A 21,746-nucleotide genomic window follows, 5' to 3' on the forward strand; every position below is an offset into this window, starting at 1 on the left:
TGGTGTGTCTTTTTGGATGAAGAAAAGTGAGCCCCATTCACAACCATTATATGAACAAATACTGCTGCGCAGACCCCCCCGTAACTCCGAGAAGGCACGGAGGACTCTGAAAATTCTCCCAGCCCTTAGTCGACATGAGGGTGAGTAGATAATGAGTGAAATTTGAATTTTGGGTGAACTATCCCTTTAAGGGAGTAATCCATCCAACCATTCATCCACTCACTACACAGCCACTATACTTCTTCTTCACTAAGGTCCTGATACTAGTAGTCAGGTATGTCCAGTAGCCAAAGGGCCTGGCTGTGTGTTTCACTGTAATTTTACCTTTAACACTCATTTTAAGACTTGCAGTGATAAATTGTGGAGAAAGAATCGTTTCGCTGCTTCTCCCTCAGGAGCAACAGCAGCTTGAAACCAGGTTCTGCACCGCTGCTGAAGCAGAAACTACTGAGAGGAATTTCAAAGGAGGTTAAATCGAAAGCAACTGGACTTAGTTATTTGTCTAGGAAGACGTTTCACCTCTCATCCAAGAGACCAACATCCCACCAACGACTGTCACTCCAACGACTGTCGTTGGCACTTGGAGCACTAAAGGGAACCAGTGACATCATCACCCTTGTGAAACGCCCACACAAGAGGTTAAATAGTGAGTCTCCACACCAGATAGTTGGACCAGTCCCAGCCTGGTTAGCTGCGTACATGAACTGATGAAGCCTCTTGGATGAGAGGTGAAACGTCTTCCTAGACAAATAACTAAGTCCAGTTGCTTTCGATTTAACCTCCTTTGAAATACTATGACCTGGACAAATGAGAATATGCACCGGCTTACTGAGAGGAAACACAAATATCACAGAGCAGCATTGACCTCTGCTGGTCACACTGAGAAAATACAAGTTACCAAGATTTACAGAAAAACTAATCCTATGCACTGTCATATTGTGATTTATGTTTAGATCAGTCACAGGCAGTAAAGCTCATTGAAAAGTTAAAGATTTGTACTTGATTGTGATCTCATCCGATAGAGTTTCCTCTTTGAAATTCACTGCACATGTTTTTTATTCTGTTAGTGGAAAAAATTTTGACAGAAAAAAAAAGATTAAAGTCAGGGATAAAATAAAATAAACTTTATTTCAAATCTTTCTTCTACATCTCAGGCGAGCAGAAGATACACTCACTTCAAAAGTCTCTTTTCTGCAGTCAAAAACTTTTTAACCGAATCATAAAGGAACCACAGGGACCTGCCAAAATAGGTCAGGTTTTTTTTAAACCTAATTCCAGAAATGAAGCTATATTTTAACCATAAGCACTGAACGGAAAACTGCTCATCAAGAACCAAGGAATCCAGAGACTTGGCAGATCCTTCAACAGCATAAATCCTGTATAAGATCAAATAAAACGACTGTCGTAACTACTCTAAATTAATTTCAGAAGAATATGCACGACTGTTAGCCAGTATATAAAGACAGAAGATATTAAATGGACAAATACAATCAGAATGGACCTGTATATCTTAGATATGGTGTATACTGTATGGATTTTTTTCTTATCTTTTTTTTTTTTTCTTTTTTTTTTTTTACCATACTGTTATATTGGGAGTAAATACCATTTATTTGTCATTTTTTCTCTCCTCTTTTCTCAGATCAGATTACATTTCACTTTAAAAGAAAAGACAACACAACAGCCAAAATATCTTAAAACACAAAAAATAGTAACTTAGTTTTTTTTTTTTTTAGCTTAAGTTGTTTTCCAGTTCACAGAAATCCCAGGCGGAACATTTTCAGGCCTTTCTCCAGCTCTGGTTGTGTATTTTAGCTGCAGGCTGATTACAGTAAATCCCTTTCATCGCTTTGTTTTTCCTCTTCGCTCAGCTCTGACTGTCTGTCACTTCCTCAATTGCTTCAGCATTGAACCTCTCCTCAGCTTCCTGTCATCTCCCTGTAAACCCTGTGAACCAAACATCCTGTCAAGACAAGCCAAGCTGCAAACAGCCTGCACAATTTCACTTATCCCTTCTGTGCAGCAGCCTGCCTCATGGTGCTCGGTACATTAATCCAACCTGCCTGGATGAAGGAACAGTGCTCTCACTCTGTGGTGGTCTGGGCACAGGTGATGGCACCTGATGTTAGCTATCAGCAAACAAAACCCTGTTTGGCTCAGAATCTGTAGCAAAACACAGAAAATACAATAAGGGGTGGGCCTGGAGCTTCTCAAATCTGAATCCAGCTCGTGACCTGTGTTGCTGCCTGTTTTAATGAAGCAGTGATGTCTTCAGAAATTAACATGGTAAACTGGTTTACATCCGTGCCTGGAGGATTTATGGTAATCTCAGACAAAGAGAAACAACTTTCCTGGATGAACACAAACTTTTAATGTGCTGACTCCTCTCTGTCTTCAAAGCGCTCGTCTGTTGGGAGTAGGAGGAACATGAAATGTTAATCATCCTTCTCCTCCTTCCTGTCTGTTTACAGCCTTGACTGAAAAAGCGCATTTTAGAAAGGAAAGACAGATAGGAAGTTGTTGTTCATTAATAACAACTGGCAACAACGAACGACTCTGCTGTCCTAAATTTAAATTTCTCATAATTTAACAAGATTTAATTTAATGTTGAGAGTCACTTGTGTTTTTTTTCTTCAGATTATTGACTCCTTTTGTGCATCTTCTCCTCAGATTTGTTTTTCTCAGATTGCACAGAAGAGGGCGTCAGATTACTCCTTTCTTATTTCTCACCGTCGCTGTAACCACACAGTCTCACTCTTACCCTGTCAGAGCAGATCAGAGCACAGGTGAAGTTCAGTCAGAACCAGATGAAGCTTTAAATATTCAGAGTCTCAAAGTGCTTGCTGATGAAGCGGCTCTTCCTCTGATGGCTGATGAACGATGACGGACACTGACGCAGGTTCGCTGGCACTGGCCATGAGGATTCAGATCTGAGGTGTTCCTCAGAAGTGTTTAATGAAATATTCAGCAGCTCCATTTTTTTAATACCACCCCCAATCAGGTATTCACTTCATTCTGCACCCCATCCCTCCCCTTTCAGTCAGGGGGACTTAGCTGCACTTCTGTATTCCAAGAGGAGCTGTGGGGAAAGTAGGGTGGATGAGTAAATGACAACAGAGAGCAGGGAAGAAAGAAAAATGAGAGGCTGGAAGAACGTGTATTGGCACATGCCTGCCAATGTGAGGGCGCAGCACATGTGTGTCTTTGTGCACATGTGCTTTGATGTGGATATTAGTTTGTTCCCAGAGTGCGACACCTGTGAGTGAGCTGCTGCTGCTGCTGCTGCTCCTTGATGCCAAAAAAGCTGTCATATCACTTTTAATGTGCCATAGGGGACGGAGTGCACTTTTCATACAAAATGTAATGCGTAATAACAGTCAGCATTTTAAGTCAGTTTAAGAGTTACAGCAATAGAGTTAGTGAATCTGTATCCCAAAGCTGCACATCATTAACACCTCCCTCACTCTCATCTCAGAGAGGGGAATAAAAGGGAGACAAGACAGTCAATAGGAGTGTTTGTATTCGGTTCACACAAACCACTGGGATAGTAGGTAGAGGAAGTGGAGCGCTGCAGTTAACAGAAATGTAAATTGCATTTTCATTTGCACTTTTGAAGAAGCAAACACCCTGGTGTGTCGTGTGTGTTATAAATGTCTGTATCCAGGAATAGTAGTGGAGGGTGACAGGGCTGCAGTACAGCAGCACCCACAGGCAAGGTGAAGCTGTCTGTAAAACATTTATGGGGGGAAAAATAGTGAATATATCAGCAAAGCTCACATTTCAATAGATAAACAGCTTGGTGTTAGTATGATTCCTACTGTGTGATGTTCTCTAAATTCAGCTCTGCGAAATGTGTCGTCTGTGTATCGGACCAAAGGGAGTAGGCCAGATGGTGGCCGCAAAGGGGAGTTTTTCGCATTTTGACAGGTGACATAGAGTATGTGGGCGGTGTACAGTGGTGAATCTTTCCCAGAGATTCACTGATTCACTGACCTTGAGGCAGGTTGTCATGGAGAGAAAGCTCAAGACAGCACAGATTCCCCCTCACAGGTTCCTGTTCTTTCAAATATAAAACTATTACGGCTGATGGGTATGTTACAGCTTGGCACCAACACCACTCTTGTTTCAAGTTCATTTAATTGACTATTATGAAAAGCAGGTTTTCTCTCTCTGCATAGTTTTGATTTGATTTGTTCAGATTTTTATGTATCTGTCTGAGATTTCTGCCTCCACTTTAATATGGTAAATGTAAATGGAATTTTATTTTTGGCTCAGTAATGAAAAAATAGTTAATGGGATGAAGTGTTTCACAAAAAAAATGGAAACTGCTGGCTCATGTCTATATGCCTCCACTAACAAAGCCAAGTTGCATGAAATATCCTCTCACAGTATCCCCTTCATGAGGTACAACACTGAATAATGGCCACAAGTGTTTTTGCAGAACATTATGGTGTCACGGTTAAGCTGACCTTTGACCATTTAGTTATTAAATTTCATCCTGACAGACATTTTGACTTAAATTGTGTCATGTTTAGTGTATGAATTTGTGAGTTATGTCCATAAATGTGTTTTGTGAGGTCACAGTGTGCCGGAGGCAGTGGGCGTTCCCGTTATATTGCATTCAGAATAATTTAAGATCACAATGGCCTTTGATAACTGACTACTTAAATCAAAGAAGTTTATCCTTGAGTCTGGACATTGGTGCCAAATTTTAAAAAGTTGCCTCAAACCTTACTGAGATATTGCATCCACAAGAATGGGCTGAGAGGATATACAGGACAACCCGAAAACAATATCAGTCTGGCTCTGGCTGAGGCATTATTATGAGATATTCTGGAGGGATGGATGGGATCACCCAGGACTTATCTTGTGAATCTTTTGTTTTGAAGATTTCTTCAGCAGCCTGTCGAAATAATTCAGTGAAAACAGTTGGGGCGTCCAATGTTAGCAAAAAAGGACTATGTAATGGCTAATTCAGCCTTCTCTGTTTTCCAAATGCAGGCTAAAAAAAGTGGGTAAGTTGTAGCAAATCCATGACATTTGTTCTTATTAGTAAAATGTGCATTTAGTCCTATAATCCAAAATTGGTTTCCTCTAAATGTCAGTGTAAGGCCCAAATGACCGAATCGTGTAGCAGGGTTTCTTCCTTCCCACTAATCATTTCGTGATGCTTCACATTTATCTGGAAAGCCTTTGGGGGCCCGAAGCTGAGGCCTGGGACCTACCTAACATGAATAGTTGTAATTGTGTCTACCTCAAACTGGGGCAGTAAAATCGTTCACAGTGATTCTTCACTCAACACTCTAAACTAAATTGTCAAATAGGGGCCACATACTTCTTTACTTCTATACTTGTTATGTAGCTACATCTTGCTAGTAATACACAAACTTTACTTCAATAAACTTTTGAATGCAGGACTTGAAATAAGGTAGGCTACCTTTATCCTACTTAAAGCAGAAGTAAGCGGAATGTTTGTGTTAATATAAGTCTTAAATAGTTCTATCTTCCAACGGCAATCACTTACAGTATATAGAGTGTTTGGTCTGAAACACGTGTCTGTCAGTCACTCTGCTCTGCTGTAAGCCAAGGAGAAAACTTTCCTTGTATCCTACAACCTTTATCCAATGAGGAGCGAGAACGGCATGAAGGGGCGGTCCTCTCCATGTGGTGTAGCCAAGGGATGCGCGTGCATGTGGTGACGTAGGGACGAGGGTGGGGACTGCTAACTCCATCAGCTGACAAGAAGTTAGCCAAAACGACCGGATCGCTTACTTCTGCTTTAAGTAGCTAAAGGTTGTGCTAATTTGCTAATTAGTAAAGGCTAGTGGTGCTACCCTTAAACTAGCTAATTTCTTACAGACCTCACTATACTTTTCATAAAATTATTTTCATCATAATTTGATTGATTTGATTAATGCATTTCTCTTCTAGTTAAATTAAACTGTCTAAATTTGAGCGTGAAAAAACATATAGTCCGATTTTTTGTTTATTTCTTTGGCCGCTAGGGGAAGCGGGGAAAAAAGCTACGCTACAGTGTAGCAACCAACTTTGACGTCACCGTAATTCGCAATGGGGAATTTGTAATTTATTTATGCATCCTCCACATATGGAGCAGTGTTATCATTCACTTGGAGTCGTGCCAGCACCTGGTAAGTGCATGTTCACATTTAAACTTTGTTTTTGATGGAAAGTAGGCGTTTCTGCAGCTACTAAATTGCTCCACTAAGCTCACCAGGTAGCTCCTCTGTCACCTGGTTCTCAGTTAGAAATTCTGGCACAATTTTAGCTACTAAAAACAAATGCCCGCTGGAAGCAACTAGCCTATGTGACCCATTGGTAAATCGTAGATAGTCAGTTGATTTACAATCAAATTAATTTTAGAAGATGAAACCATTTTTCAGTCATACTTGTTGTTAGTTGTTGCTAATGAATTTTAACAGTTGACTTTTCTATCAGGTCTTTGGTTTAGAGACACAGGGACATTGTATAATGTGACCTCCATCCTTTAGTTACAGTTGCTTACAGTTATAATTTGGGTGTAATCTCCCTTCACAGGATGACAGGAAGTATCATACCCCTCTCCATCTAAAGGCAAAATGATTTTGGTTGTGTTTACTGAGTTGCTGCACGCTGATTGGAGTCAGGCCTTGTTGCACAGCTTGGTGGTTTGTCGTCTGTGTGGATGCAAGTGAGACATTTGGCTTTGTTAGAGGAAAACCAACGTGTGATTGACTCCTAACAGCAGGAATTGTCTGATCTCAGGGTTGTTACACCTCATTCCCATGTCTGTCAGGATGGCTGAGCCCGTCCCCTCCAGTCCTCGCTGCAGTAAATCAATCTGTTTGTTTCTGATGACTCAGACAACATGAAGCCCATTGGAGCCAGTCAGTGGCCAGGTGGAGTTTTCACTCCTTGTTCCTCATCTCTTTCCTCTCCTCCCGTTGTGCTCTCTCCCTCTGTTTGGTCCCACCATCCTGTTTACTGTCATTCTCTACTCCCTCCCTACACCTTATCTCCCTCCATCTTTCCTGCCCTCACATTCTCTGCTTTCATTCTGCTTCTCCACACCTTCTCTCTTTCCCTCCCTAACCTCCTCCCATCTATCATGGACTGCAAATTCTCCACTCTTATTTGTCTCGCTCTCTCCTATACTCCCTTCTTACAGCCCCCCCCCACCTTACCCCACCCCCACCCCCTCATCTCATTTCTTTCGCCCTCACCTTCTTTCGTTCCCTCCCAATGCTCTGCTCTCATTGCCCCCCCTCCCGTCTCCCCTCCTCCGTGTGGTCATCACTATGACAGATTCCATCCAGCCTTCGTCTGATAAGACCGGGCAGCAACTAACCAGCCAATTTATTATTCACTCCCCGCTCGCCACATTTCTGCTGCTTGTCAACACCTTCGTTTTCTACTGTCAAACGCTTTCTACCTTTCAACCCCACAGCCTGATCCCCATATTTTTTTCTTTTCTCTGCCCTGCATTCATTCATTGAGACAGCCATCTCAATCTAGTAAAAGGTCTGTTGTGTAATGGTTAATAAATGATGAGAAAGACTTGGGCTGGCACTCTGAATGATCCACAGCGACCCGGACAGGACCGAGTAGCAGCACAGATGATGTCAGGCGTAATGTCTTGGAAGAGTTTGGCAGTCGGCCTAATGTGATGAACCTGTTGCCATGAGTGCTATTGCTCTGCATCTGCGCTATTTTGGTTTCCCAGTTTAAATGAGGGAAATGATTCAACAGTGGTGATTTTCAGCGTATCTGGATATACTATGTGGTTTACTGTAAGTATCCTAAAAACAAGGTTTACTCGTCCGTGCTGATCTGTAACATTTAAAGGGATAGTTCAACATTTTGGCAAATTGGCCCATTGCCATAATCCCTATAGTCATAGCAGTAGGTTCGTTACCTTTAAAGGGACAACGAGGAGTTTGTGTTATAAAAAAGTCTCACATTTATGTGGATGAATCTACGCTACCCACACTTGTTAATGGCTCCATTTTCAATCAATATATCGTTTCGTTATATAGTTATTTTGTTATTTTAATTAATGGTGGAAATGCTGGGCGAGCCGACCAGCGTTTCATGGACGCTGCCCGGCGGGTCATGGGAATAGCGCCGCCAAATCGCCGTTTATGGTCAGAACTACGACGGTATCTGATCGTCTTCGAACCTCTAACTTACATTCATGATGAATTAAAACATTCTTGGCAAGACGTCCGTCTTGTGCCGGTCCAAGAATATCACAGTGCGCGCGGAGGCCCATGGTAAATGTAGTGTGAGAACACTTCGCTTTCCAAAACTCCTTGTTGTCCCTTTAATTGTCAGTGCAAGCTATTTTTAGAGCGGCCGAGCCGAGCCACGAGCTGCTCAGAGCTACGCTACGGAGGCTCATGGGATTTCTTGGTTTCCCTCATCAAACTCATCAAATACACAACCCAACAACTCCAAAATGCTGTCATGGACAAGTTGTGACCTGCACATTCACCACGCTATGAGATAATAACAGAACGTTACAAGACGGAGTTGTTTTCGAGGCAAATGCAGAGACTGCTTGTCGAAAAACTGCCCCCGACAGGAACGCGCATCAGCTGTTTGCATGAATTTACCTCGAAAACAACTCCGTCTCGTAACGTTCTGTTATTATCTCATAGTGTGGTGAATGTGCAGGTCACAACTTGTCCACGAGAGTGTTTTGGAGTTGTTGGATTGTGTATTTGATGAGTTTGATGAGGGAAATCCCATGAGCCTCCATAGCGTAGCTCTGAGCAGCTCACGGCTCGGCCGTTCTAAAAATAGCTCGCACCAATAAATGTAATGAACCTACTGCTATGACTATGGGAGTATGGCAATGGGCCAAAATGTTGAACTATCCCTTTAATTCTAGGAATGTGCCTAAATGCTAAGCTGCCAAATCAGCATACATGAGGAATCAGAACTCATGACAACAAATTGAACTATCTAAGCAAAAAGTCTCTGGACATGTTTTGAATGTGAATGTCCTCCTTGATCTTTTTCCTCACCCACCTACTAACTCCCGGTCGATGACTGTGACCCCTTCGCAATCAGCGGTATGACCCGTGTTGGTCTGTTGATCACAGACAGTCGATGTCGCCTGTTTCTGAGGTTTTTCACTTTCTGATGCAGGATGTTTTCCATTCTTACCAATGTTGTGCCCTCTACTGTCATTACACCTAAGTACCCCCTGTTTTTCCAGTGTACAAGCAGATCCCACTCATCATTATGTGCAGTATTAAGTTGCAGACTTACTGTAGGTCATGCTGACACCTCGGCAATTGTAAATTCCACACATACAAGAGACAAATCTTTCGGAAAAACAGCAGGAATTATTCATTACTGCAGGAGCTTTGTGCTCTTCGAGTGTCTTCTGGGATCTGGGATGTGTGGATGCCAACAACTCCTCCAGTTTAAATGACAAAATATGAAATTTGTCCAAGACTTCTTGAACAAGACTGAGAATGCTATGTTTGCAGTTTGGCAAGGTAAAACGGGACTGTTGTTATCTTCATGGTTACGCTAATAATAATTTGGTTATGCTTAGAATGACTGTGGAAATGGATAATGACCCTATAGCTTTGACGCTCAGGGTTAGGGTCCAATGTTTTGTTGTGCACAGTCTTGCGGATCATCCTTGATAGATGGTGTTAGCCCAGTTGTCAAGGAACTATGAACGTTTGCCTCCTTTTTTCCGAACCACTTCTTTTCTGAAGACTTTTTTTGTCCATGCTGAGATTGAGATTAATTCTTGCGCTCACTAGCTAGAGCGTTCAATCATGTTTCAAGGTCTTCCTTGGCAGACTGTTGCACCATTGGTGTGTCAGCTTCCCTCAAAGAGGAGAGCGAACCTTCAATCTCTGCTATTCCTCTATTTTCAATTGCATTCTGTTTGTTGTTTTCTGTTCTCCTCAAATCAATCCCTTTAGTGCTGTTTGAAAACTTGGTATTTACAAAAAATGTCAGCTTTGCAGAGAACGATCAAAACAGTCTCGTTTTCAGCTTTTCCACTGTGGCTTTTCTGGGTTTATCCAGTGGATTTTTCAAAGCGTCTGGTAAACCAACGGCTCTCTCTCTCTGTCTCCACTGTGAGACGTTTGTGTAACCCCTCCACTCAAGTTAAACATCATCACTACACCAAATCACGCTCCCTTATCTCGGCTATTCAGCCCGAGCTTTCTGAATTTAATCAGTGTCTGTGAGTGTGTGTGTGTGTGTAACTGTGTGTACTTAAAGACCTGTTTCTTCCTGCTGATATATTGCCACTCTCACTTGGTGTAACAGTGAGTGTTTGTGTATGTGCAGTAATTGTGTGTAGTTGTGTGTGGGTGCATTTGTTAGTATTTGATTTTGATTAGAAACTGCTGTCAGATCTGTCTCTTTCTGCAGAGCAAAGGAGAACGAGGAGGTGTGTGTTGGAGCGAGCTCTTGCATATTCAAAAAAAAAAAGAATCGCTCTCACACACACACCTGCCCTGCAGTGCTGCTTTTTCTCACTTTCTTTGTCTGTCTCCCCGTCTCAGCTTCTCGTCTCCATTTTCCTTCTCTTCTTCTCTCTTCACCTCCATCTCTTACACCTCCTTCGCTCCTCTCGCTTGTTTCTGCTCCACATTGATTCTCAGCATGCAAGCTCTACTGCAGCCAGTAGCTTTTAATGAATGCCATGGCCTAATGGCTTTATCATTGGCCTTGATGGCCTCAGCTCAGCCACAGCGATGGCTCGGCTGTAAATTGTTTTCTTAACTAAGGCCACGTGAAGAATTTCAATAAGGGCCGTAGTCAATAGTGTCGGAGCAGCGTGCCAATCTCAACAGTGGGGTGTTACACGGAGGGCGGTGAGGGGTTAAGCGTGATTGACACAGGAGTACAAGTGTGAGGCGAACTGCGTCATTCCCCCCAGGTTGTATTGTTCTAGTGTGTGTGTGTGTGTGTGTGTGTGTGTGGCCGGTTTGTGTTTCCGTGTGTAGTGGATGGATTCATCAACAGACTGGAGAGCAAAAGCCCGTCTGATGGAGCGTGTTGATGACATACGCGAGGCGCCGTAACTGCAAATGTAGTGGTGTCAGATGTACGGGGCTTTGTCTCGACGACCCACCTGCTAGCAGAGCAATTACACACACACACACACACACACACACACGCACACACACACGCACACACACACACACACACACACACACACACACACACACACACACACACACACTCGCACACACACACACACACACACACACACACACACACACTCGCACACAAACACACTGTCAGACCAGTGCATGTAGAGATAAAGCAGCAACTACACTCTCCACTGTGAGACTGTTTGCCTGCTGAATAGCAAGGCGGGGGGGGGGGGGGGGGGGGGGGGGGGGGGGGGGGGTCAGTCTAGTCGTCCCTTATCTCCCCTCACCTCTTGTACTCTTCATCTCCTCTCTCCCCCATCACTTCACCTCCCCTGCTGTTTGTGAATCTTCCTAATTTGTCTCCGTCTCTTCTTTCATCTCCTCCTCCCCCTCTCCTCCTTTTCCATATCATCATTCTCTCATCCCCTTTCCCTCCTCTTCTCGCCCTCCCTTGAGTTACGCCGTCCTCTCCACATATACACAACTGCCCCCCGTTCTCCATCTCCCCCCTCTCTCTCTCTCTGTCTCTCTTTCCCTCTCTGTTGCTCTCTCTCTCTTTCTCTGTCTCTTCCTGCGCAACAGTGTGCAATCCCTATTTCCCCCACGAGACAGACAAAGAGACAGAGCGACAGAGACGAATGAGAGGGAAAGAGGGAGCCGGGAAAGCAGAGAGACATACATAAAGAGGCACCGAGGAATTGATGGAATGACAGGCTGGTGGCAGGGGACATACTGAGAGAGAGAGAGGAAAGAGACAGAGAGAGAGAGAGGAAAGAAGGAGAGGAGGAGGGAGCATGTGCGCGGTAGAGAGAGATAGAAGGGATGCAGCTTCAGTGACAGCGTAGACAAAGGTAGCTTCAGAGTGCGTGTGCGCCCTCTTTTTCATTCACACTCTCTCTCTCATACACACATACTCTCTCTCTTTCGCTCTCTTTCTCTCTCCCTCTCTCCCACACACACACACACACACACACATACACACGCCCTCGAGCAGAGGCAGCAGAGCCGTGAGGGTGTGAGGCAGCATGAGAAGTGATATCTGTACTTCCACCCCGACATCTGTCTGATGGAGTAACTTAATTACAACATACATACCTGCTATACACACACACACACACACTAGCACACCTTGATCTCAGGCGGGAGGACACATACACACACTCACTCACACACACTTGCAAGCTCACACAATCTGTCTGTGGCCACAAGTCAACATGGGTCTTGTGATGGGAACCTTTTCCATGCAAACCAAGCAGGTCAACTACCACAAAGGTAAGATTTTTTAAAAATGTTGTTGTTGTTTTTGTTTGTTTAGCTCCATCAAATGCCTCAAGATTTGAGTGTGTATTTGTGTATTTGTGTGTGTGCTTTTGTTTTTTTTAATATGAGCACGTGCTTGTGGCTGTCACATAAGAGCGGCACCTGTCATGTCCTGCGTTGTGCCTTAATGATGGAGTCTTGTATGTTTGCTCTCAGAGTCATGAATATTGCACAAGAAGTGCATTATGGGAGTGAGCTGAACCTATATGGAGCGGCGGAGTAAAGTTGGCAAAAAAAAAATGCCATTCATTATTGGTTTATGATGCAACTCTTCATTGCCATATGTGCACTGTTTGAACTCTGGGTTTAGGAATATATGTTTGTCCTTGTGTGTGTGTGTGCAGCTGTGCCATTGGGTATGTCTATAAAAGGTGATGGTATTTACCCCTGCACCCCTGCTCTCCACACCAACCTGCTTCCTGTCTGCCCTGCTACTGTTTGACAGGAGGAAACTGGCACTGACACACAATGCAAGCATGCTAATGTGTTTGTGAGGCTGTACACATGATTTAGTGTGTCCATGGAAATAGAAATGCACACAATTCACAGCTAAAATGTAGGAGTGTGTAATAATGTGCATTTTGTGTGTGTGTGTGTGTATGTGTGTGTGTGTGTGTGTGTGTTTGGTGTGGTGGTGGTGGTGGCTGTAAATCAGTGTGGTGTAATCTGTCAGCCTTTGGCCATGGTCTGTCCTGGGTCTGCTGACCTCAAACCTGATGATTATCACCAGCAGACACAGAGCGGCATCACACACACTCAAGAGACAGAAAACAGCAGCCTGGTCATGTTTCACTTCGCTGTCACATGTAGGAGGAGGAGAGGGAGGAAAGAAATCTCACAGAAATCCCTAATTGGATGATTAACCAGAGTGAGATCATGTGAAACAGACTGTGTGTTACATATGCTGTGACAAAAAAGCAGTGGAGGCGATGTAAGTGATGTAAAATACGTGCTGTGAATGTTTTATAATTCCCCCGGGAGCTGTATATATTGCCTGCGTTATACATGTCAAACATTACAGTCGGACCACACAGAGTATTTGAGCGAGCTGTAAAAACACTTCAGAGACCGCTGTAAATGGTTTTTCTGAAATACGGCATATATAGGCTAGCACCCTGCGTGGGTTGTTTACTTTAATTTCCAACCTGCGCCTCATTTCATTGCATGGCAACAGCTCTCAGCAGATACTTCAGATCTGTGCTGAATACATACTTGAGGCAGATTTTCAAGGTGGATGTTTTGTGCAGCGTGAAATGTGAAAGATAACTGAAACAGAGAAAGAATAATAATTATTATTATTATTAAAAGAAACATGCAGAAGGAAGGAAACAATGCTTATTAAGCAAGTGTAATGTATTTCTGGCCAATTTCGCGTGGGAAAGCTCCCCCTCTAGTTAGAGTAACCTCTAAATAGCAGCCGCTTTGAAGTTTGCACTGTTAGGATGTGAAGGGGAAGCAATAGATGAGTAAAAGTGGGGGAGAAAAAAAATTGAGAAAAGTTGAGAGGAGGAGAGGTTGCTCCTCAGGGGGCTGCAGTGTGAGCGTGAGTGAGTGTGTGTCTCAACATCTGCTGCAGCGTTATAAAAAAAGAGTGGCCTAATGAAAGCGGGGCAGGATTTATTTTGCATGGAAGGTCGATCCCAACTCGATATGAGGCTACAACCAGCTGAGGAGGACCCAAAGTTTGTCAGGATAAATCTGTTATCCCAGGATGGATACTGACTTTTTTCAAGGCAGAGTTGTGGTCTTGAGACAAGACTCATGAATCTGATGACTCTAAATGAAATCAATTCAGTTTCCTGCCGTAGAAAAAACAAGCCCACAGGTATTATATCGTAATAAGTCAGCAATGGACCGATGGATGTTTAATTCCTGTGTCCTTGCATTTTATGCTGTCAACGTCTTTATTACTGTAACCATGGCAACAAAGACTGTCAGACCTTTAGAACGTATTTCCACCCCAAACCTACAGCAATAGCCTCAATCTTTTCCTAAACCCGACTGAGTCGTCTTTCTGGCTGAACTTAGCCAACACTGTTTATTGTTGTAACTGTCCTGTCTCATGTTTATTATTATAACCTTGACGCCTGACCCTGTACAGTTGGAGCACCGTGTCAGGAGACAGGGCGGTATGGGTTGTATCAAAGGGTTGGAACAAATGACCTATGTGGTTGTTCAGGTTGGAGAACAGTCAAACAGCTCTCATATTTTTTGCTAAACTAGATGTGTTTGGACTGTGGCGTGTTTGTTAGTTAAAGGGACATTTATCTATTCACGAAAATCAATTATTTCGTTCAGAAGTATGTTTCTCATTAATCAGTAGGCTAGTCACCCCCATCGACAAACTGAAGTGTTCCGGTAAGCTGTGAATTAGCCGTTCATATCATTCATATCTACATGGAGCGGGTAAGCTCGGTGCTGGCTGCCATGTTTTTATGTTCAGTGGCAGCGTGACGGTAGGAAATCACAGAAACTCACCGGAGACACCGGAGCTGTCGGCTCAGGTCGAGGTGGCGTCTGTGAAAAGTCACCGCGGTAACGCAGCGAGGAGGAATGGAGCGTTACACTGATGCTGCATTCACCTGCAGTCGGGCAGACGGCCGTCGCTAACAAACCAGATGTCATTTTAGTCACAGAAGTCGAGAGAAAGCCGGTAAAACGTGGGTCAGGTAAACAATACAACATCGCCATGACAACATATGTCACGTGTATTGTTTTGCCTCGTGCTGATGGACCTATGGATTTACATAGAGGCTTGTTTAAGCGGCTGTCGTCCATCTGCTGTCTGCCCAATTTCATGTGAATGCAGCATGAAAAATACGATTGAGTTGCTTGCGATATACAACCGCAACGCTAGATGGGAGTAATTCCTACACAATGTACCTTTAAGACTAGACACTGTATGCACACTCCGACAACAAATATTCAAGCAACAACCGTTAACCCCTGATGACATTGCTGTGATGTGCTCCATAGCGATGCTGACAGTTAGCGATATATGGCAAATTATCAGGCTTTTTGTAGCCAGTCACCATTGAAAACATACAAAGCCATGAAACTACTTACACGTTGAGGAGAATAAAAGCCAAAGTTGGTGAAGTCGGAGCCTTTTAGCGGCTCATTTCCAGTATCGGCTCCACAATCAGGCTGGAAAAGAAATTCAGCCCCACGGCTTCTCTGCTGGGACTGGCAGCACGAATGACACTGATGGAGAAAGTAAAAAGTTAAAAGAAACTTAATGGATGTTTCTACAGCCCATTGGCTAACTGAGATTTGTTACGCCAGAGCCCATGACCAAACCACTCGTTGTATCTTTCTCCTTTGTCGGGTCCCTTTTCCTGAAAAAATGTTGTTTCTTTAGTGGAGGAATTTCTGGAAGGTGCTTTTTTTTTTAGGTGCTGCCATCTCATGTGTGGGTAGTTCCTATGTGTTAATAAATGTGGGGCGGACCAGTGATCCTAACAGGTAGGCTACATGTACATCTCTGTAACAAAGGACGGAGCTTGGATTACAGCACACAGAGGAGGCAGCGTGTCTTTGTTCTGTGCGCAGGATGCCATTACTCCACTATATCTTTATATAGAAAATAGTTATTTACTGTCATATTATAGTTTTAAAATCTAATTTCCATTTCCTTTTACAGCCATGACAAGCAGAAAGTGCTTCATTCTACGAAGTGCTGGTCCTAAATGGCAAACATTTTCTTAGAATGACAGATATACAGTGTATACCATATTCAAGTCTATAAGCCATATTCATTCATTGCTTGGCGTTGTGTGTAAAGCACTTTAGTACAGAAGCTTTCACTAAATGGACTCCATTTACTGTCCGAACGAGAGCGTTTTATTGCGTCGAATTGAGTGAAATGACTCTGAGAGAGCTGCTACATAAACTAAAGCCGGGGTTTTTGTTTTCAGGACAGTTTATTAAATTAAACCAAACTGCTGCTGTGGCCTACATGGAGTCATGGCTTTTTCATACAGGGCAGTAAAAAGCCGAGATATTGGCCAGTGTCCCAAGCAACACATATGGCCATAGGTTAGGTTAGTGCTACGGTATTTATCTATCTCTCTTCACCTGGGGCGAAAAAAAAAAAGAAATTTATCCACTGTCACTGTGCACAAACTACTCTGCTCATATGAAATATTTCCCAGTGGGTATGTTATAAACTACAAAACCTGCACCTCGCCGACACATTCATCTCCCTGTCCATTCGCTCCATTTGTTTTTGCCTCTGTACTCTCTCACTCTGTCAAGTGAATTTTCACTCTCTCTCTCTCTCTCTGTCATGCTCGCTCTCACCTCATTTCACCTCCTCATTTTGTCTTTTATGTGTTTCTCCCTTCAAGATTTTTCTCTTCTACTCCCAGAGCCGCTCTCTTCTTGATCTATGGCTATTCGTCTGCCTTTGCTGTTTATCTCAGGGTTTTCTGTCTCTTTCGCTCTCCCCAACCCTCACATCTCTTTGTGTTCTCCGTTTTTGCACAGAGGATAGCCTTGTCCTACTCTAAGATCAGTCCAACTGTTTGAAGCCTCACTAATCATGTGGAGTCTTAGTTTAGGGGCCGGCAGAGTGAATGTAAATAGATGTCTGTTTGTGCATGTGTGACTGAGTGTGTGTATGGATCTTCTGGAGAACAAGTGCATTTGGCTCAGCGTTTCCATTTTCCACAGGGCTGAGGAGCGGAGAGGAGCCCTGTTTCTTTAATAGGCTTTATGGTTTCCACCCCTCTCTCACATCCCCGCACATCAAAAGAAGCGCACCAAAAGGGCCAATTAGGACAGTTTAAGGGCTTTATTAGGCACATGGCAACATGAAAACTGGTATCTGGTTAATCCAATGCCCGAAGCATGTGCATGTTTGTGCATGACTGAGTATGAGCCTGAAATGATGCAATTGTGATATTACAACCTCATGTCACATTTCTTTTACACTACGCGGTACATATATTCACTGGAGACATCATTTCTTTAAAAAAAAAATCAGCCCGTCATTTAGGATCCGCTGTCGGTGTTTGATCTTTCAGTGTTGCAAATTAAACCCACATTTATGCACTTTATTAAATAAAAAATCAATATACTGTATAAATAAAGATGCTTTATTTGCATAATATTTGCAGGCAACGGCTTTTCTCAGTTCTTCAAAGATAAACAACAGTTTCCATGCAATATATCTCCGTCGACAGCTCAGCCCAGTGCTTGCCTTCAGGCCTTTGTAATATTGGAGCCAATGAGGGAAATGCAGATAATGAATATAGATAGCTACTTAGCTCTGACTCTATGGTTTGGCTTGTATGCACAGTTGTGTTAGCGGTGACGCACATCACTTGAGCTAAATTAATGTGACAGTCGGAATGAGATTCATGTAGAGTAAACTGTAAATGTTGCCAGTATAGCGTTTTACACCTCGATGCACAATAGCGAACTGAAATCTGTCACAGTCATTTGAACTGAAATCAAAATCGTTACTGGACATGAAATACAGGGAAAACAAGTTGCCCATTTGAGCGTATAGATTCAAGTTTTTCTTATTTATCGAGTAAAACATAAAGAGGCACAAACATATTTCCTTTTCTGAAAACACCCAAGTAGAAGCAGTCCTTGATCCCAATTTAATTTGACTTCTTTGACTTTTACACGCATGTTTTTTTCACAAGTTGGGTGGTTTTTGCTGCTCTCATCTAAAATTGACAGTTTGAATCTGCATAATCCAACACAGTGGGTGGAGGGTTAACAAACATAACAAATGAATAATTTCTATCTAAATTTATTACACTAATTAAGCCCTGCAGGAACTGTTTCGTGTTTGAGTTTTAAAAAGAGTATTTCTTTTTTAACTTTAAAATGGAGCAGAAGTTTAAAGAGGAACTATGCACCATTTGCACATTAATTGAACAGCTTCAGAGTAATTGTGTTGGTTAAATGACTTGTTATGGGGAGAATGGAGGCTCTCTGCCTTTAACCCATCGTCTCTTGGTCGAAAACCAGTCTTGCAAGATCAGCGCCTCCGACCCGGTGTCCCACATCTCGTCTCAGGAGAAACATGGACTGCTTTACGACACAAACACGCTTAGTAATCCATAATCCATAAGCATTCTCACCGGCTTCGTTGAAAACAAATGCACATGGCCGGAGGGAAGAGAGGAGGGTTAGTGGTGAGTTTTTATGACATTGAAAATACAGTATGTACTCCGAAACTGTAGAGGGAGCTCTGCAGAGAAAAAAGGTGACCAACATAGCGAAAAACGGACTGACTTGCATCGTTTCCCTTTAATAGAAAGTGACAAATCTGCTAATGTTACACGGAACAATCAAATTTTATGTCTTGTTATTGTCAAAAGATAAATAATGTATTACTAGCAGGATCACCTGTTGCCAGTCACCTCTACATCCCTTGGTCCGGTTTGTGACCTCTGAGAAATGAAAAGCTGTTACAGTGTGCGGGAAGGACAGAGGCAAGACGAACAGCTTCAATTACCCTCTAAATAAAAAAACCCTGCTGAATCTGTAAAGAAAAATAACAAATGGAGGACATTCATCACTGACATTCACGCATACACAACACAATGTTTGTGTCTTTCTGTCTCACTCCGCTGCTGCTTCTTGTGTTGCAAAAAATGTTGTTGCAGAACAATCTGACACTGGAAATAACACAGTGAGTGTTGGATTGTCACAATGTGTGTCATCTGACTCCACGGGTGTGTGAGTTATGTGTGCGCTCTTGGTTTTGCTGTAAATAATGCATGATGTATCGCTGTGTGTCTGTATGAGCATCAGGTCCGTGACTCATGGCTCACAGTTGTGTCATGAACCTGACAGATACTGTAGCTGTCTTCATATCCTCCGGTTGTTCAACAAACAAATAGGGTTACTATTTTTTCCATTAGTTAATTAACTGGACCATTTTTCTTTTATTAATTGATTGATTATTTCATCTTATACATCAGAAACCCCATGGAAAAAAAACTCTTTACAATTTCTTTGATGTTAGCATGGTGCATTAATCTGTTTTTTTGATCCAAAAAATGAGCCCGGAGCCCAAACATTGAGTCAGCTCTTACATGTGATGTAGAAAAGCTTCAAATCGTCCAATAGTAGAGGCTCAAACTGGTTTACAGTTTAAATATGCAGTTTTGTTTGAAAAATGATGAAAACGTGTTATTTGTATCAGTGTGTGCTATCGTTTGTAGCTGTAGGTTGTAGTTTGTATCACTGCAGGAGCTACACATCAATCGCACTTCTCTCTGAAACACTCTTTATAACAACCATCTGAATCATGAACCGTGTTTTCCTGCTGCTCCGTCCTCCGGCAGCATAGTGTGTGTGTGTGTATCTTTCTAGATGCGTGAACGACGGCCAAGCAGAAACCATATCAAACAGGAGGATGACTCTCACTCCTTCACCCAGTCTCTCTCCCTCTCCGTCTCTCTTGAGCCTTTTTCATTGATTCCCTCTTTAATCACCCTCCATCGTTCATTCAAACTTTTATCTCCTGCTTCTTCTCCCACTCCTTAATTCCACCGTCTTTCATCATTATTTCTCACTCTCTCCACTTATCTATGTCCATGCTTATCCTCCCTCCATCCCTCTCTTTTTTCTCTTTCCCCGCTGTCCCTGGATGATGACAGATCAATAGCGGAGGCTCTTTTAATTATTCCCTTTTCTCATAATGTGATGAGAGCTGGCAAGAGGCTCAGCATGCGGCCGTCCACTAATAAAGACACAGAGAAACGTCTGTGGGAAGAAGTCATTTGGACAGCGCTGGATATTAGTATTGATTTTGCTAATAGACATGTTCTTCCCTGTCCGGAGCTACGCTGCACCTGATGAGTAATTGCAAAGCCTTGTGTGCCGACAAGACTGTCATACATGAGTGTGATAGATTCATGGTCTATAGCTGTTAGGATGGATCTGTTAGGAGGTAAACAGTGGCTCTTTATGGCACAGGCCTGCAGGTTAACACAGAGGTTGGTCTGGATGTGCAGCTTTAGAGGAGCTGAGCTGATTTCCTAAAGCTTCCACCCAGCGTTTTAATCTTAATCAAGATCTTTAGAGTTTAATTTTCCCATGCGCTCGCTGCTCCATTTCTTTTTCTCACTGTCTTTGTCCTTCCATCCTCTTTTCTGAAAATGTTGTGTTTGCATGTCCCACTCGCTCTCTCCTCCATCTTTTCTTTCTTGCGATGCCACTCGCCCACTCTCCTGGCTCTTGTTATCCACTTATTTCTCTTCTCTTTTGCTCTCAGCATCGCACTCTAATCTCCCGCTGGAAGCTTTCCTGGTGTGTTTCCTCCTCCTCCTCCTGCTCCTGCTCCTGCTCCTCCACCTCCTCCTTCTTTTTCTTCTTCTGTCATTGTCAAATACAGTAGGCTATGTTTCCATCTTTGCTGTCACTGCCTTTCCCGTCCTCCTAACCTCCCACCTCTTCCTACTTCTGTTGGTGTTTTTCTCTTTCTCTCCTCTGTGTCTTATTTTCAGCTTTCCTTATAAGTGTGACAGGGGTCTTGTAAAACAGTCTGCAAGCCATTCCCTCACATGCCTGCTGGGAAACACCAGGCAATTTAGCAGCAATATTTTACGTAGAAGCACAAAAACAAACACACGCGCCCTCTTGCTCTCTCTCTCTCTCTGCTCCACAGACAGACTTTGAAATGATTACCAGGAGGAGAAATATTTCTGTCATGGTGTGAAAACAGGTCTGTCAGAGACCGGACGGAGATGGAGAGGGATGGGGAATAGAGACTGGGACAAGACTGGAACAGGGTTTGAAACAACAGGCTGATGCTTGCACACTGGGATTTATAGGTAGAGATGGCAAGATAAAAGAGTATTGGCGTAGAGGCATAGGCCTGGAGACAAATTCATAGATAAGAAAATGGAGAGAGATGGATAGATATGGTTTTAGGTCAAAGATGAAGCAGGGAGCAAGTGAATAAATCATGTTGATAGCTTGTAAATTCATATAGGCACAAGCAGTGTGTTATATAGCACAGCAATAGACAGAAAGAGCTGTGTGTGTGTGTCGCTTCACAGTGCTACATGCTGTTTAGAAGCCACTACAGTCCACAGAGACGTCATCGAATGATCAGCCATTCTTTCTGCTCACGGTTGGAGCATGTGTGTACATATGTGTGCGTCTGTGTGTGTGTGTGGGTAGGGTGAAAACATGGCTCCCCGCTGCCGTCCATTCTGTTTCTTTCTCACACACATACAGGAAAAACCACATACAGACACACACACACATCTGAGCATTCATGAACACATTTTCACAGAAGCAGATTGTTTTACTCAC

The 21,746-nt window shown here is 43.1% G+C and overlaps 1 protein-coding gene across 2 annotated transcripts in view; it reads left to right on the top strand.

Moving 5' to 3' along the window:
* The window catches only part of kcnip1a (Kv channel interacting protein 1 a), a gene marked incomplete at both ends in the record, with an annotated part of 39,908 nt that overhangs the window by 3,312 nt on the left and 14,850 nt on the right, over positions 1-21,746 (top strand). The window contains one exon of one of the 2 annotated variants that reach the window (XM_083980033.1): positions 12,350-12,407. The exons of the other annotated variant lie outside the window; for it this stretch is intronic. Within the exon in view, the coding sequence (XP_083836159.1) occupies positions 12,350-12,407 (58 nt within the window). Of the gene's footprint in view, positions 1-12,349; positions 12,408-21,746 lie in introns of those variants that run through there. 2 annotated transcript variants of the gene reach the window in all.

The sequence above is a fragment of the Trachurus trachurus genome (genome assembly GCF_905171665.1).
Source record: "Trachurus trachurus genome assembly, chromosome: 10".
In the NCBI taxonomy this organism is placed as follows: Eukaryota; Metazoa; Chordata; class Actinopteri; order Carangiformes; family Carangidae; genus Trachurus; species Trachurus trachurus.